The 17,931-nt window shown below is 37.5% G+C and overlaps 1 protein-coding gene and 1 long non-coding RNA gene across 13 annotated transcripts in view; both read right to left on the bottom strand.

Annotated features, from left to right (window-relative positions):
• Positions 1-2,821: 2,821 nt before the first annotated feature.
• On the bottom strand, positions 2,822-5,733 carry LOC308607530. Its single transcript, XR_014014018.1, has 3 exons — positions 4,321-5,733; positions 3,820-3,886; positions 2,822-2,875 (listed from the first exon to the last, which is right to left on the bottom strand). It is a non-coding gene; the product is annotated as an uncharacterized lncRNA (long non-coding RNA).
• A 140-nt stretch (positions 5,734-5,873) lies between these two features.
• The window catches only part of RHOT1 (ras homolog family member T1), a 58,784-nt gene continuing 46,726 nt past the window's right edge, over positions 5,874-17,931 (bottom strand). For 6 of the 12 annotated variants that reach the window (XM_081219382.1, XM_081219384.1, XM_081219385.1 and 3 more), the window contains 2 exons: positions 17,742-17,864; positions 5,874-6,951 (listed from right to left, as the gene is read on the bottom strand). In XM_081219382.1, the coding sequence (XP_081075508.1) occupies positions 6,834-6,951; positions 17,742-17,864 (241 nt within the window). In that variant the 3' untranslated portion in view covers positions 5,874-6,833. Of the gene's footprint in view, positions 6,952-8,402; positions 8,547-17,741; positions 17,865-17,931 lie in introns of all 12 variants that reach the window. The other 6 variants (XM_081219387.1, XM_081219389.1, XM_081219388.1 and 3 more) reach the window with 2 other exon arrangements.

Consider the following 17,931-nt stretch of genomic DNA (forward strand, 5'->3'; position numbering starts at 1 on the left):
AGACAGAGAGGATAAGGAAACTGAGGACAGAACCCTGGGATATGTTAACGCTTTAAAGGTTGAAGACAGCTTGAAGAGCCAGCAAGAGACTGAGAAAGAGGAAGTAGCCAGCAAGATAGGCAAGTCAGCTACTTGTGCCGCCTGCCAAGACAACAGGGGTGAGGGACATTGTACTGGCCCCAATACTCAAGAGAGCTTAATCAGACATTTGTCAGATACATGTAGAAAAAAAAATCTGGCTGCCACCCAAGCGTTAGAGGGGCAGAGCCTTGCCCCCCAGTGGTGCTTTTTGTGGGGATGAAGATCTATTCTCCTGGGGAAGGAGGAAGATGAAATACCACCAGGGACGGATCTTAGTGAACGTGCACAGTGATCCTAATCTTCATTTCAGAGAGAGGAAACAGAACCAGAAAATCAAGTCATTTGCACCATGAATGTGGCAAAGTTGGGATTCAAAATTTTAGCTCTTAAGTCCATGCTTTTCTACTCCTCCCCCAGCAACCTAGTGAATTGCCAATACCACCTAAAGATCCTTTCATTTCCAGGGCTGCTAGTCAGTGTTTCCACAAGGGCTACAGTGACTGCGTAAAGTTGCTTCTTAAGAAAGGGTTGCAGGACTTCCCTGATGGCACAGTGGTTAGGAATCTGCCTGCCAGTGCAGGGGACACGGGTTCGAGCCCTGGTCCGGGAAGATCCCACATGCTGCGGAGCAACTAAAAACTTAAAAAAAAAAAAAAAAAAAGAAACGGTTGCATAAATCAAGAAAATTAAGTTAGACACAAGCAGATTGATATGTATCCCCCTGGGTACTTTAAGGTTAGGCAGGCACACAATGGTGGGGGCTGGTAGGGCTGTGGTGCAAAGATTTGGGACTCAGTTCACTGCCAATACGGCAGGATGGAGACTGGTCGGCTACCCCAGGTTCAGTTCCCCAGGGACAGGGGAACGGACAATTTGTCAAGACCTGCCTAGTACATCACTCCCCTGCTTAAACCCCTTTAATGGAATCTTTAGAGAGGGTAAAAGACAGTATCTGGACAAAGCACAGGTGAGGGCAGGGGTGTCAATGCTGCGAACAGGAGGATGAAGTGGACACATGTATCTTAAACACCAAGACTCAGCTCCTGGACACTGGCATCCTGGCCTTGACCCTCCGGGACCCAAAAGATGAGAAGCTGGGAGGACAGGGTTTTAGATGGAGGAAGCATCTGGCAAAGCACGCCACAGAGAGTGCATTCTTAGAACCGAAAGATGATCTCTTTGACTAGAGGGTAGTCACGTGGGACAGTGTACATTTATTTGGCAAAGAAGTTCTGGGGCCAGGTCTTCAAGGGCTTTGTAAACTACCTTAGGATTTGAATTTTAGCATAAGAGGAAAGGGAAGATGTTAAGTTTATTCCCTTTTTTAATTAAAATTATACTTACACATAATTAAATTGTCTTTAAAAAATTTAACCACTGTTAACTTAGTTATCCAAACAGACCATAACCTCTTTGAGGGCAAAGCCATTGGACTGAACTACTTCTACCTCCTCAGTATCTAGTGCAGTGGTTCTCAAACTTTAGCAGAATCATGGGATGGGGCCGGGGGTGGTTAACACAGATTTTGCTGGTCCCCAACCTTCAAGTTTCTGATTCACTAGGTCTGGGGTGGGACCTGATAACTGTATTCCTTACAAGTTCCCAGGTATTGTGACCGCACTTTAAGAATCTGGGGGAAAAGTAAAAGATCCTAGAGGGAATCAGTAAAAAGAGTAAGAGAGTATATGAAGACACACTCAGTTCCTGATGCTCTTCTAGACCATATACAAAACAAGCTGGGATAAAAGAGGCTGGAATTATAGAAATCCCAGCGGCAGACTGGAAAAGTAGAGATAAAAACAGTTAATGACAAAACTTTACCCTAGGAGGTTTCCCCTCCATTAAAGCCCCTGTTCCAAGATACTCTTCCATTTATAAATAAAAAGCAAAACAGTAATTTTTTCAAAATTAACAATTTTAGAACAATTAAACAAAACCCACAAAGAATGCTTTTAAAAGAGTAGTTACACATCCTTAACTTCCCTCAATTATCTATACCTGAAATAAACCTAACCACCAAGCCTGCACTCCTCTAAATAGACATCATCAATTACCTGGTGACAGCTACAAGAAGGGAAGGCAAAATGCCTAGAGGAACTGAAAAGCATCCAGAAAATTTGCTTTGCCAACTTTAACCCTTCTTAGTAATAGAAATGTCAAACTCTTTATTGGTTTATTTTTTTCTTTCCCTCTCTCTCCTCTTTTTCTTGCCTGCGTTTTTAAACTGAACACACAGCACATTTACTAAAGGTATAAAATCAAGGCAAGTTGTTAAGGCTGGCTCCTACAGTGGAAGGAGTGCTGAACTGGGAATCAGGACATCTGGGTTCCAGTCCTAGCCCAGGCACAGACTAATTGTATGGCTTTGTGCTCAGTTTATGCTATAAATGTATAGAGTTGGACAGATGGTCTTTGTGGTCTATTTAAGCTCTGATATTTTGACTTTCAAATCTAAAGAAATAAGAAGCATTATCACACTGTCAGGCACACAATGGGACAGTCTCCAGATAACTAGAGTTCAAACGAAACATTCTTGTGGGATTCCTTCACCTTCTATGTATGTCAATTACACAACTGGACAAAGGGAAAGCAAACATGGATCAAGTATCAAAAGAACAGCTCCAGATGAGTGCCCAGAGGAAGTGGAATTGACGCTCCCTTTACCTTCTGAGTGCCATGCTGCCCTCCGAGGTGGGTGCCAGCTCAGCCAGAGCACCATGTTCTGGTGAACAACAGTACCATCAGTAAGAGTGAAAGAAATCAAACACTTTCTGCAGGTCCAATCTTGGTTTCCCTATAAATAAAACATGACTACAGTCGTTTTAAGTTCTTCCTAGTACTGTACCTTTTCAAATTCTGAAACAATCAGGTAAATTTTTTTAACCTGCTATGCATTTACTACTAATACTTTCATCAATTACACCAAGGAGTTGGGCAAATCTGGCCCACAGCCTGTTTTTCTACAGCCCATGAGCCAAGAATAGTTTCTACATTTTTAAGTGGTTACAATAATCAAAATAAGAATATTTTTTGACAAGTGAAAATTATACAAAATTCAAATTTCGGTGCCTATAAATAAAGTTTTATTGGGACGCAGTCATACTCATTTGTTTACATAACGTCTGTGGCTACTTTCTTGCTATGACATAGTTGAGCAGCTGCAAAAATCTCGAATATTTACTATCTGACCTTTTACAGAAAAAGTTTGCGACCCCTAAGTTACACCACAGCCTATATACCCATATCATTTTAATAACAAACACTTCCAAGGGTTATTTAGATCATAAAAGACATGGGTAAAGTATGAAGAGGAAAATACTGAAAGAGGAAAAGTGTTCGTACAGAACTTGAATTTTTCAACAGATGAGGATAATACTGGCAATGCCTCCTTGTGTGTGTGTACCCGACATGCAGCTTTCAAACCCAGAAGGAATGACAATCTCTCAATTTCACTGTCTTTCTGCAGCTCTCTATGCTAAAGGAGAAGAGAAAATCTACAGAGTAAAACATTATCACTGGAAAATACAGCTAGGAATACAGAATGGCACTACGAAGTTAGGAAGTTTCCTAATGATGTCAAAATCTCACCTTTTAGTACGGTGTCCGTGCTTTCTGAACCAAAAATAACTGAGACAAATGGTATGACAAGTGTGAGCATGCCACGGGAGGCAAGGGGACATAGTTTTTGAATTGGGGATGCACTAGAGAGATCTGAGACGCATTAACTGTGATACTCACAGGTCAGAGACTTCCACAGAGCTGAGAGCCAAACAGGTTAACAGACATTCACTCTTACTGATGGAGCCTTTTGATAAATAGAGTTTAAAAGACAAGAAGTACTTGTAAGATTAGAGGTTTTAACAAATGGGTTATTGGGACTGTGAATCTGGGGATCAAGGTTTTTGGTTCAGGCCACCTGCATGGAGCATTCTCATACTACAAACATTAAATAAATTTAGAATCTTGACATGGGGTATTTCTCAAAAAGCATCTAGTCCCGAATCAGCTTCCTAAAAACACATGGACTATTAAAAATTCAAGGATGATGCCAAATAAACGTGCTAATGAAAATTAGGTCACATATCCACTTTTAACATTTGCACATGTATTTTAAAGACACTTTTACACTGATGTTTACTAGTACAATTGAGACAAAAGGGGCATCAAAGTTAACACCAGTTGCATTGTGAGGGTCTGTTTAGGAAAGGTTTATGTCCTATACAGAGTTTGAGCACTTACCTCTGTTTCCCCTTTGCTAGTCATTATTCAGTTGCCTTCCCTCAGGTCAGAAAAGTTCTCCTTTCATTCAGGACTGGCTCAGCAGTATACCTCCTCTTTGGTGCCTTCCTCTGACAGGTGATGTATAGATCTGCACAAACAGATATCCACAACCCTCCTACCTCTTCTTTCACAGGCCATTTCAGAATGGTGACGTGCTTTCCAAACTCCAAACACCAGCCCACTCCTACTATAACACTCATAAGCTCTGCCAGTGTGGGACATGGCCCATTTTTTGGTCAAATGTGAAAGAGAAAGACAGATGAATGGCAAGAAGCAACAGACCATTGATGTGCTAAATTAAGGCTAAGTTACTACATTATGCCAAGGGACTGCAAACCTTCAAAGTGATGTTTCTTCACAGGACCGCCTCGAAAATTCATTAAAATACTGTAGCAGTTTCAGAATTGTCCATTTAAAATATAATGCAGTTGGTGCAAAGTGAAAGGTTTCCTTTCAACCCTCAAAGTCCTATTTTCCTCATTTTTCCTTAGTACTCTTACAGCTTGCACCTTCGAGTAAATTGTAAAAGCCAGAAGAGGCCTATTACTGTATTGATTCACATATTTCCCCATATTAACTAGTCCCTAACGTGGGTATGAAACAAGGAAAAAGATCCGCGTGAGCCTGTAGGTTAAAGAGGAGAAAACAGTGAGCATTTCCTCTGCAAACCCACCCTGCCTAGACTGAGAGTGGAGGAAGGCTTCCTCCAGGGAGGGAGACGTGTCAAGAGCAGGTAAAGAAATAGGGCCGGTGCCTTCTTGTGAATCAGACACTTAGGCCTCAAATGAAAAGATTAAGAGAGAAAAATCTAAATATGTAAACATACTACTTTTCACCTTTTGGCAAACTACCTTCTTTCCTCTGTTCCTCATAAACACAACAATCTACAAGGCATACTCATTTAAAATAATATTTCAGTCTGAACAGGGAAGAACTTGGAAGGAAAGAATTAACTGTCATTGGAAGCTGTGTAACTGAAATTTATTTGGTAAATGAGAAACTCTCAGAAAATAATGAAAATGAGGAGCCACCAGATTTTTTGCTCAATTTTCCTCTTCCTCAAATTCAGAATGGAAATGGGAGGGGGGAGGGAGACATGGGATTATGAAGTGAACATGACACACATTGTTTTACAAGCTTATAGCTAATAAATCATGTTGTTCCTAGCTGCTCAAGGGGTGTGATCTTAGGGAGAAAACACCCCTCAAAAGAACAGAGGGGAAAAAAATCCATGTTAAAGGAGAAAATAAACATGTAAATCATAGCAAAAACCACATTAGTTAGGTATGTGTAGGGGAAAACAATTGCCTTTTTCTAAGAATAGATTTCCCCACAACTTTAAAATAGATTTCCTCTGATACATACAAATCATACTTGTCTTCTTTCCTAATAAGTATTATCTTTTTGTATAAAAAATAATTTTCAAGACAGGAAAGACAGAAACCAGAGGATTTCATTCACATCTGTACAGAAATATTTACTTTTGTTAGACAAAAAACTCAAGATCACAGTACACAGTGCTTATTTATTTAAATACTTGAAAAGGTCAATGATGGAAAAAATAGGTTCATAATGAGAGTTTTATTCATTAGATTTATTTTACCATTTAAAAAAGTGCTGCTTCTAGGTTATCCTAGCCAGATATAGAACACTTCATGACACATGCAGCTACTGTAATATACTATAATAGACACAGCCATTATAGAATGATTTACACTTTGGGAGGAAACTCAATAGTAGTAATGGTGACTGTTTATTTAAACTAAAAACATTGATAATATACAAATCTTTTTTCTCATTTGATTGAAAGGGCTATAAAATTCAACATACTGACAAAGGAAACAAAATAATCACACAGGTGACGCCTTTGCTAATCGCCTTGAGCTTACTCCCTCCTTAAAGGAGAGCATCACACTCAGCTATACAATTTTCTAGACTGCATGATGGCTTCAAGGCTGGCCTACCATGAAGGATGGGAGTGAAAGAAAGTCACGTTTTTAAAAACGGAGAGAAAAAGGCAAATTGTGCCTCGTGTACTTAAAGTACCCAAAGATCATTCTGAGTAAATGTGAAATAAATAAGTGATCAATGAGTAAATAAAGTCTCTGAGCTGACTTAAACCTAGGAGAGTGAGCCAACTGAGCACTAATAATACCATGTAGAAACGTCTAGAAACATCATTTCTTGAACTCAGTCTGGGAGACCATATCTTGCCTGAATATGTACATTATTTACAAAATATTCCCTTTTGGCCTCTGAAAGTTAGTCATTTTAGTTAAGCTGTTTCCTTCCATATGCTAGCCAATACTGCAGTTATAACTATCATTAAAATACTCTTATGCATGAATTACAAATATTAACAAAGTAACTCTGCATGTATAAATATCTCAATATTTCTAGTGGAATTTAAAGCATTCAGAATGTACATAAAAGTATTTGTTTTTGGTAGGGCCAGTATTTTTTTTTTTAAATCATCGCTGTTTCAATAATGCTTTGTACATAGCAAAGCCCAAAACTGCAAAAACAGTAGCACCAAAACTTGCTCGAAGCCAAAACGTGGAGCTCTTGAGGTCAGCTTGTGTCACGTGCCTGTAGTCAAAAAATATAATTAATGTTTAAAACATGATTAGTATGAAAAAAAACAGTTATATGAACAATCTACTTTTAGGGAAGTATTAGCACACTTGTCAGGCTAATTGCATACAGTAATGGTCACCAAAAACATCAATAAAGCCACATGTACATTGCTTAGATAATCATTATCTTAAGACATACTGTAGACATTAATAAAGAAATATCTATAATTAGTTACTATTTGGGAGTAAACAACATCCAAAATGTTATAAATTTTCTTCACATGGGAAACGGAGAACTTAGACAAATCAACCTGCCACTTTTTAATACCAGCATGGTCCTTCAAAATGAGAGGCAAGACAGAGACCTCACAATTTTGAGAGTCAATTTCATGGAACTTAATGTGCAATCTCCTGTCCCCAGGAACCAAAAGCTATCTTGTAAGCAGTTAAGTGACAAGTGACAATACTTTTCTAAGAGCAATGCTTAGAATCAACTTTGGAAACACTGAGTCCCATAAAAATTTACCAAAAAAATCCCAAAGGGGGAGGGGGAAGATTTACAAGTTTGCATTAATTTGGCTACTGCTGATTAAAGAAAGAAGAAGGAAAAAACAAACAAACGAACCAAACCCTGGTATCAGACAGGCAGTGACATTGGTACCAACTAAAGGACATGATGTAACATGATGGACTGAAAGGTAAATGACATAAAAGAAGCCATATTATGCATGACAAGAACAGGGACAGCCTGTATCACAAACTGAGTTTGTGAGCATGCTCAGTTAATAACACTGCTAAGCACCCCCAAGGGTCTCAAGTATGACAGCTTACCATAAAGAGGATACAGCTTTAAAGCAAAGGTTGGAACATTTTATTCAGCGTCCCTGAAGTTTTAGTTAAGTGAACACAATTGAGGTGATGTGGAAAACTTACAGAATTAAGAGCTTAGAGAGACTGTCTAGGTTAGGTTATTTCACAACTAAATTAAACAAACAGAGTTGAAGCAAGAGTCAGACATCATTAAAAGACCCAGACACTGACATATGCAAGAGAGTTAAGAGCCAGAAATCTATGAATTATACAAAACTATTGTCTCAGTAACAGTCAAAGAGAGAACAATCAGATTAGTTATCACTAAATGCAATCTGTACATCCCTAAGAAACAAGTTGACAATACAAGCAAAGTGCTCCATGCTTATCACTACGGTAAAACAACACAAAGCACTCCAACGTCTTATCTTACCCAGTTTCTAATAAAAAAAAAATAAAGTCACTCCTTAAATAATTATTATTTTACAAAGCAAAGTGATAACACAGGTTCATGCCACCTTGCAAGTTAGTTCTTCCCACAGGTAATGTTTCACTTTTTAAAAAAACAGTTAGGGAACAAAATACTTAGGTGTTTAGTTTTTCCACTTGGAAAAACTCCAACAAAGCCAACCCACTGGTTGTGGGAAATGTTACCTGGCTTCAAGAAAAAGTGGACCATGAGATGACTCCACGAAGATGGAATCTTCTACAGAGCTGATGGCATGCACCTGGTGAATAATACTGCCTTCGTCGTCTGCTAACAGCACGGCACCCCACGCAGCTACCCGGGCTCTTAACCTTTTATACACATGTACACAGTTTGCAGTTCACAGCACAGCTCACAAAAGAAGGGGACTGAAAGTAATATCTCTCAGTTAAACATCCCACACATAAACTGAGTTGCCACCCTACATGATGCATCTCATGCTTTCTATATTTAAAGTTATTCTATAGAAAATTGCCAAACTTAAAAAAAATCTATCTATATATACTCTTTTAAAACACTCACATACCAGGCAGGAAACCTAAGGCTGTTATATACGTTCTCTATGTATCCCCCAGAGGCTGGTCTTGGAATATTTGAAACACTAAGAGAAGCCCTTGAAACCAATACTACAAGCAGTACCTAACAATATGTGGTGACTATAAGTACTTACTCAAAATGAGGCTAACAACTATTAGTCGTGAAGTTTAGAAATGCTTCTAGTTTCTGACTACTAAAACCTACAAACATACATCTGTAAAAAAAAAAAAAAAATTGAGGAAAACATCCCAAACTCAGAGGCTGTCATGGCCCTATGATGAGAGTTTCAAAGTTTACAACTCCAAGTCAGCAGAGATGTACAGAACTTAAAGTGAGAACACAGGCTAAAAGTGCATTAGAGTTTTGCTTCAGATTTGGTCTGTGATTTTCATGCATCTTCACTAATGGAGAATTTTTTTTTCTTTTTTTTTTTTTTGCGGTACGCGGGCCTCTCACTGTTGTGGCCTCTCCCGTTGTGGAGCATGGGCTCCAGACGCGCAGGCTCAGCGGCCATGGCTCATGGGCCTAGCCACTCTGCAGCATGTGGGATCTTCCCGGACTGGGGCACGAACCCGTGTCCCCTGCATTGGCAGGCGGACTCTCAACCACTGCGCCACCAGGGAAGCCCTAATGGAGAATATTTTTACACTTGTTTTTTAATTTAGGGGAAAAGGGGGTTAGGATTAATATTAGCTATAATGACATTAAAATCAGACAAAATGATTTCTCATCAATATTCTTCACATATGGAAACTGTTAACACAGCCTAGCTCCCTTTGTTGAATTTTGAGAAAGTATTACCATTCATGAAATAATACATTCTAACTGACTTTATTGCTTAGTTTTCTTTTGCATTTCAAGACAGTAATTATTATTTTCCCTAAGCTATAGTATAGTCTTCAATAGGCAAAACAGTGGCTCATATTTATAGATGAAAAACAATACAGATACATGTTCAATATACAGCTAGTTTAAAACTCAAGGTAACCATTGACTCATAAAATATATTTCAATGACTCCATCGATGTTATAGTAGTTGTTTAACATACTTTTAGACATGGAAAACTACTTTTAGACAGAAAGCTACTTAGAGAATTATTCTATGCCTTTACCATATGCATTTAAAAGCTACATCATCAGGCTCTAGTTACAAAAGAGAACACATTTATAACAGATGGCACATTTGCAGTGCCTGCCTAACTGACAACACCTGAATGGAGAACAGTGCAATCTTAATTGTAAGTATTAAGAACTGAGCCATGTTTGTCATTTCAGATCTCAAGCAGAAGCAGAGTAACAGTTTCATAAGGCTGCTTCCTAGTTCATGCCTATAAACTCAAGCAAAAGGAATGCTTCCACAATTCAGAAGTTTAATTCTTTCCAAATGACTCACGTAAAACATCTCAGAATAAATTATAATATCTTACTGCATATTTTTTCTTAAGTTTTTCTTGACTATTAAAAAAGTAATACAAGGAGTTCCCTGGTGGCACAGAGGTTAAAATCCCGCTTGCCAATGCAGGGACACAGGTTCGAGCCCTGGTCTGGGAAGATCCCACATGCCGCGGAGCAACTAAGCCCACAAGCCACAACTACTGAGCCTGAGTGCCACAACTACTGAAGCCCGCCTGCCTAGAGCCCGTGCTCTGCAACAATAAGAAGCCACTGCAATGAGAAGCCTGTGCACCGCAAGGAAGAGTAGCCCCTGCTTGCCGCAACCAGAGATAGCCTGCATGCAGCAATGAAGACCCAACGCAGCCATAAATAAATAAATAAATTTATTTATTTTTTAAAAAGTAATACAAGCACACTATATGAGGAAAATAAAAGTAGGAAGGAACAAAATCACCTAGCATCACCTGAGGCAACTAATTAAAATTTGGAGTATTTCCTTTTAAACTTTTTCTATGTATTTCTAACATAGCTACAAACACAATGTGTATAATTTATATACTTTTATACCTTTTAAAAATATTATATAGGCACTTTTACATAAATTATAAAGACTTTTTTTTTTTTTGCGGTATGCGGGCCTCTCACTGTTGTGGCCTCTCCCGTTGCGGAGCACAGGCTCCGGACGCGCAGGCTCAGTGGCCATGGCTCACAGGCCCAGTCGCTCCACGGCACGTGGGATCTTCCCAGACCGGGGCACGAACCCGCGTCCCCTGCATCGGCAGGCGGACTCCCAACCACTGCACCACCAGGGAAGCCCTAGAGACATCATTTTAAATAGCTGCTTTATATTCCTATTGGTGGCTACCACCATTTACAGGTGACTGTAACTAAAGTGATGAATACCTTTCTACATTAAGATTTTTCACTATATTTAAAATAGTTTCCTTAAGATAGACTACCCCAAAATGAATATTACAGGGTCAAAAATGTGTGTGTGTGTATGTGTGTGTGTATAAAAAGGTTCTTTTTTCCCAATCTACTGATATATCAGAATCACACATTTCCCTACTCTACGTGGAATAAAATAATTTAGGTTCAGCAGTATCTCTTTTTAGAACATAAGAAATAACAACTAAATGCTAAAATATAACCTTAAAAAATCGTGTGAAGCTTGTCACAGCTTTCGAGTTCTTAGGTAGAAAATTCCTGTGGACTGGATGCTGGCTTTCTGTCTTAGAAGTGCTGAGGGCCCAGATGTCGATTAGATGACAAGCACTTTTTGACACAAGTGTGGGAGCAAACCAACAGGTTTGGACCTGGGTATTACTAAGGCTGCTACTTAACAAGACAGAGAGAAGATAATGTTTCAAAATTCAGGCAGTAAGGACGCAAATTAAAAACTGTTTGTGTTAAGGTCACACAGGCATATAACAACGGACCAAAGTTCCTATGTACCTTTGCACAGAATGCCTTAAAGAAGGCATACAAGATGCTTTGATTAACTCTACAATTTATGGTAAATATAAGAACATGAACTAAAATCTTAATTGGTTCAGTGTATTTAACCAATAATAAAGGGAATGTTATACTCTCCCTGCTTTATGTTTCTACCACCTGGTGAAGTATTTTTTCATATTTACCTCCAATAATAATGTCATTACTGCTAAAAATAATTTTAACAATGACAATTCTCCTAATTGAACTAGTAGGCATGAAACATTTTAATAAGCTATTTCTCGAAATAGGTTAAGAAATAAAAACATAGTGTCCAACAAAGATGAACTATAACACAAATCATACGAAAGCTGTTAACTGAGCATGCCTAAACAGTAACATACTTAGGAAAAGGACATAGGTGTGCATCAATGTCAAGAAATGCTTCACCAAGCATTAGAAGAATAAAAATTCATGGATGATTGTAGATACATGGGAAACACATAATGTCTTCTACATGTTAACTACCGATACTTAAAGGTCAGAATAGGCAAACTCCATCCTGTTGTGTCCTTTAATATACTGACCAAACGGCAAAAAATTTTTCATTTATAAGCAGCAGCAGCTTACTTGAAGAGAATCTATAACACAAGCTCTCATATAATTTTAAACGTATGACTATGTATATGTATCCAAATTCAAAGAAAAGCCTTGTAAGGGCCTTTCATATGAACACAGAAGTTTCATATGAAATTAAAACACAGGATGCACTTCCTTAAAATACAGTATTTTACTGTAACATAATATCCTGAGAACTCTTACATTCCCAACAGAATCTCTATAGCATTAAGATATCTAGGAAACTATCCTCTTCATAAAGCAATCCTGTGAAAAGACAGTTCATTTTAGCATGACAACAGTAAAGTCCTTTCTTCAAAAACAGGGCTCCTATAGTAAGTAACATGATTTCAAACAACGTGAAGGAGGAACTTAGGTGATTATTAAAGTAATACGGGCAAATGAAGTGAGTCATTAAAGAACAGATTAAAATAAATGTCACATATATCCGATTTTTAAAAATACATTAATAAACAGGATAAAAAATACAATGGGTATGATGACTGTCCATCATACCTTTGCGTCTTGGTAAATACTCAGTGTGAACTACACATATTGTTGCTAAAGTAAGATGCTGTTACCAAACTTAAGAAGTAACATGAACAAATAACCTATATGGCTAATGCCGTAAAAAATGTGGTGAAAGAAATACTAAAACCAAGATATGCATCAGAGAAAACCACACCAAAATAATAAATCATAAAATAAACAATTTGATTAAATTATAGGTTAGGAAAATGGGAGGATTATACACTGAAACACAGCTGGGAAACGGATCAAGAGGAGTTAAAAAATGACTAAGTGGCACAGGCAAACAAATGAAAATGAACACCTAAAGGAAGGGACAAATTAAAGTGCACACACACTACAGTATAGTGACATCCTCATGCAAACCAGGAGTGTTCTAAAGTCAGAATAATAAATATTTAATAAACTAAAATCCTGGGTAGTTCAAACCAACAATCAAGCCCACTCCTACATAATCATTTTAACACCTTCAGATTTAAGAGGTATTTATAATTAAAATATAATCAAAAGGTATTTTTCTCCAATAACATGATTTTCACTATTTGAAATGAAAGCATTGCCAGAGACTAAAATCATCTGGCCACAGGTTAATAATCTTCCAAATGTATTTAAATTCAAATAATTCCAGCTATTCATAAATTATTCCAAAGAAAAACGTAAACCTATCCAGATCTAAAGGCTGAGACCATAATTACCAAAGAACAAAGTCACATGTCAGATATGTAGTTAAACACTTCTCTCACATGTTGAATATACATTCAATTAAACTGGAAAGAAAAAAATTTTTATTACTACTTTCTACTTAAAATACATAGTGTCAGTAAATAAGCTAAAAAAATAAAGACAATCTTTTCTGGTCAAAGACAGATGGGGAAAAATGGACAATTTCAGAAATGTTGGAACTTGAAATTGAGTAAGTATAAATTAATTAATTTGGCATAGATCCTCTCATGATCAGGTTATAGCACTTCCTTTGCTAGCATAAGGCACTAAGGTCACTGAAAATATAACCAAAAGTTAAAAAAAAATTTAACACAATATTTAGAAAGGTATTTAAATACAGGTCTGTATCTTCTTCATCTTGATATTTTGCCCCAGCTCACAGCAGGATCCTATCTAAAGCAGGTACTTAAGTATTTGGATGAATAAATCAAAGTGGTAGGAGGATGACATAAAGGGAGAACGTGGCGCCAAACATGTATTATCTCTGGAAGTAGTTTCTATTTTGGTGATCAAAATTTTTACAAGCACACTAAAACAATGTACTAATTTGAGACCAACATGTATGTACCAATATTTGTCTATTAATTTCTTTGCAGACATTTAACAAAACTTTTTGGTTAAATAAAAAATTTTAAACTGCTCATTTATACTTCTAAATCAAACGCTAGGCACAGCAGATTTCTAAAACGAAAAGACTTAAGACTTACTGTTGAGTGAGAATCGTCCCTATTGAATTACAGTGAAAAATTCTTACATGACTTTTACTCAATTAGTAAATCCTTTTTCTGTTTATGTAACATTAAGATATACCTAGCCCAGCAAACCAGTGGTGACCAACCACCAAAAGGTTGCCAAAACCCAAGACACAGTAGGGAAAGTGGTTCCATTCTCACCCCACCAACCCCATTACTTTTTCAAGTTATTAAAGAGAAAGGAGTAAAACTGTATTGGAGGTGTTTGAAAGAGACATTTTCATTCCTCAGGTGTACCTTTTTCTGGCCTGCATTTTCACAACTTTAGGCTATGTCTTAAGACTGAAGTTGCAAACTGGTGGCCTGTAAACATGCTTTCTTTGTTCTGATTGGTACTTCAGATTTTTTAAATTTAATTGCCTTTACTTAAATATCAGGGAATTTTACCTAAAAAATCCTGACTTCTAGTGTCTCAGAGAATCAGAAGTCCTGGCAACACCACGCTTGGACAATAACCAACAGCCAGAGTTGAGTGGTGGCTGCCTCTTGCAGACAGGACCTGTCGCAGCTCCCGCCTCTCTTATTTCTTCTCCTTGGCCACCTTCATCCATTAACATTATCCATCCAGACCCTGTAGGTACTTAAGTTTTTGGCCTCCATCCTCACCTACCTCATCTATAATCCTTTTGTGAATTAGAAGAAACTTCAACATAGAGCTCCTAAATTTCCACTGGACTTCTATAAAATAATTTATTGAAATACTACCAGGGAAGAGGAAGGAGTTCCTTGAAAAGTATGCTGGTTTTCCTCCTCATCTTTTTCACTCTTTCCCTTCTTGATTACCAGACATCAGTGACGTATGCTGACATTACCATTAAATTATTACTAGTTTATAATTAGATATGACACAATGTACTCATTTCTCTTCGAGGATCACTGTACAGAGTAATTTATGATGAGCAATCTCATCCGTTAATGCACACCCAACCTATTTCATTGGGAAGCTGACTAAACCAACCTAAAATTCAAATTGGCACTAAAGATGCAGACAACGAATCAATCTGCAATTATGGACGATCAAGAGCTTCTAGAATAAAACTGATGGTTTGCGATCAGCAATTACTAGGAGCCAAGGTGAGTTCACCAAGAATAAGACACCAAATAGATGTCACTTTCTATTTAGATAAAATTAATACATTGGTGGATCAGAGGAATGTGGTAGAAATTATATTGATTTCAAAAGAGCCCTCCAGGAAATCTCTTATAAGACAGTAAGATACAACATGGGCTGGATAATAAAATATTTTTAATTGACAGAATAATCTTTCCCCAAGAATTCTGAATCTGTGTCACTGGGAAAAGAGTTCTCTAGTGGAGCACTAAAGGGCTTGCTTGCTTGAGCAATCTTGCTCTCTAATCTCTGGGTATTCAACATTATTTTTTAATAACTTGAAAGATAAAGAAGACACAGCTACCAAATTTGCAAATAACACAATGCCGAGAAATATATATAATGGGACAAATGACAGAAATAATGCTTGAAATGACTGAGCTAGAACAATGGATCAAAAAGCAGAATATGACACTCAATAGAGATATATATGTATCCGCATTTAGATACAAAGAGCCAACTAAAACTGTCAAATACACAGAGAGGAGGGGACACTACCTTAATAGCCCTTTGTATGAAAAAATCTGATTTCAACCCCAAGATTAATATGCATCAACAGTGGGCTGGGGCTGCTAAAAAGTTAATTCATGCAGTAGACAGGTGCTGTCCTAACTGTGGAATGTGACCGCCCACCTTTATGGACTAGTCAGATCACACCGGGAGCACCGTTCTCCATTCTCAGTGGCACTTTTTAAGAGGTACTCTGAACAACTAAGGGGCTTTCAGATGAGGAAAACTGGGAATGATGAAGTCACTAAACCGTCTAATTTAAGAAAAGGCTGAAAGAAATGGGGATGTTCTACCTGGAGAAGAGAAAATTAGGGGAGACATGATGGCCGTCTTCAAATGTCTGAAGGCTATGTTGAAGAGGGAGTAGAATAGTCGTAGGTTGTTCTAAAGGGCAGAACTAAAACTAAAGGAGAGAAAGTTATAGGGAAATAATTTTAGTCCAAAAAAAAAAAAGAATAGGCAAAAGCAAAAACCCTCTCCAATGAGGAAAGCCATCAGCAGATAAACAGTACTCTCTCAGGAAGGCTTGCAGGAAGACAAGCTAATGGGAGGTCAGGCCAGATGAATTCTAGAATCTCTTCCAACTTTACCATTTCCAACACCGGAGCTCCTCAATGCTGTTTGGTTTGAACTAGCCTTGCACTTTCTCAGACAGTTGTCATGAGCAAATTTGTCTGTGTTACTCTTTGTAAGATGCCATTCAAAAGACAGAGGCAGAGCTTCACCACCAAATGAGCACGGCGATCCCTTCAAAGCAATCACCTAGGATGGCTGCATGCTTATTCCAGGGCTACTAGTACTCAAAACATCACTGAAACTCTTTTAGAATGTCTTCAGAGTCAGTTTCTGACTCACATAAGATACAGCCTCACTGTTTAATAGCCATGTCTACACTGCTGGTGGACACAAACTATCCTACTCATTTGGTACAGTCGGAGCCTAGCCCTCAGTAAGAGTCCAACAGTAACCCAAATAAGATCCATTTCTAACCAAAATCTGTTTAGCTTGATCATCTGTCTTAATCAAGCCCTGCTCCCAATGACATCTGAATGATTTCAAAAACGTAATTCATTCATAGACACATAAAAATTTGACATTAGATACAAATTAATATTACATAGGCTCTTAAATGTGCACAAAATGTAAAATTGATTTGAACAAAGAAAGGTAGCATGACCAGAATAAGAACATAACCTTCCAAGTTTATTGCTCTGAGGGAATGTATACAACCTATTTTTTTGTTGTTGTTTCTCTTTCCTTTTTAAAAGCATATTACTTTCTAGGCATACTTTATGTTTCGGGTTCAATTGTAAAGACCTCAAGAACTAGTACTATAGATCTTTTTCTTTTCCATATTCCTTTGAATCCTTAAAGTTGGTTATTATCTTCATTTCAAAAAAACATTCCAGGTACTTAAAAGTAAAAGTAAATTATAACTATAAATAATTTCAATAGAGAAATTTTTCAAACCCAAGATACTGCTCATATAAGTATGGTTTTAATAAGCTGTACTATTTGAATGCAAGCTGAGTACAGTATACCATTTGGAATCAATGTGTCTCTTCCTTACTAAAGCCCTAATCTATTTCTACAACTCTCAGCAAAAAGATTTTTAACCTCCCTACATATATTATCCCCTAATATAAAAAATACTTTAACTTCCTTAATAAAAAAAGCTAAAATCTTACTTTACAGTCCCCTAAATATATCTATTAATTTTTAAACATTAAGGATGATTCCAGAACTAAACATTGTCACCATAGTGAGAATTTTAGTGGAAATTAGTTGGGCATCAGTCAGCTTGTTGTCTTTGTAGTATTTGTATAATAAATAGTTAACCACTTTTTTCTTTTGTATTTTAACAGAATGCCTGGTACCCAGTAAAGAAAGTTAAGAACCTGTTAAGAACTGCAGTGAAGATTTTGTTCTTTACAGATTGCAGCAAGTCTGAGTTGAGGAAGTTCTGACAGATGCAAAATGTACACCTGTTGCAGGTGCACATACAGCGTAACCGGGCATGGCTGCGAAAACACACAGAAGGACAGGAGTTGAGTTCTTACTTACAAATATGGCACAAGTCAGAGTGTG

The sequence above is a fragment of the Mesoplodon bidens genome (genome assembly GCF_964165515.1).
Source record: "Mesoplodon bidens genome assembly, chromosome: 19".
Classification (NCBI taxonomy): domain Eukaryota; kingdom Metazoa; phylum Chordata; class Mammalia; order Artiodactyla; family Ziphiidae; genus Mesoplodon; species Mesoplodon bidens.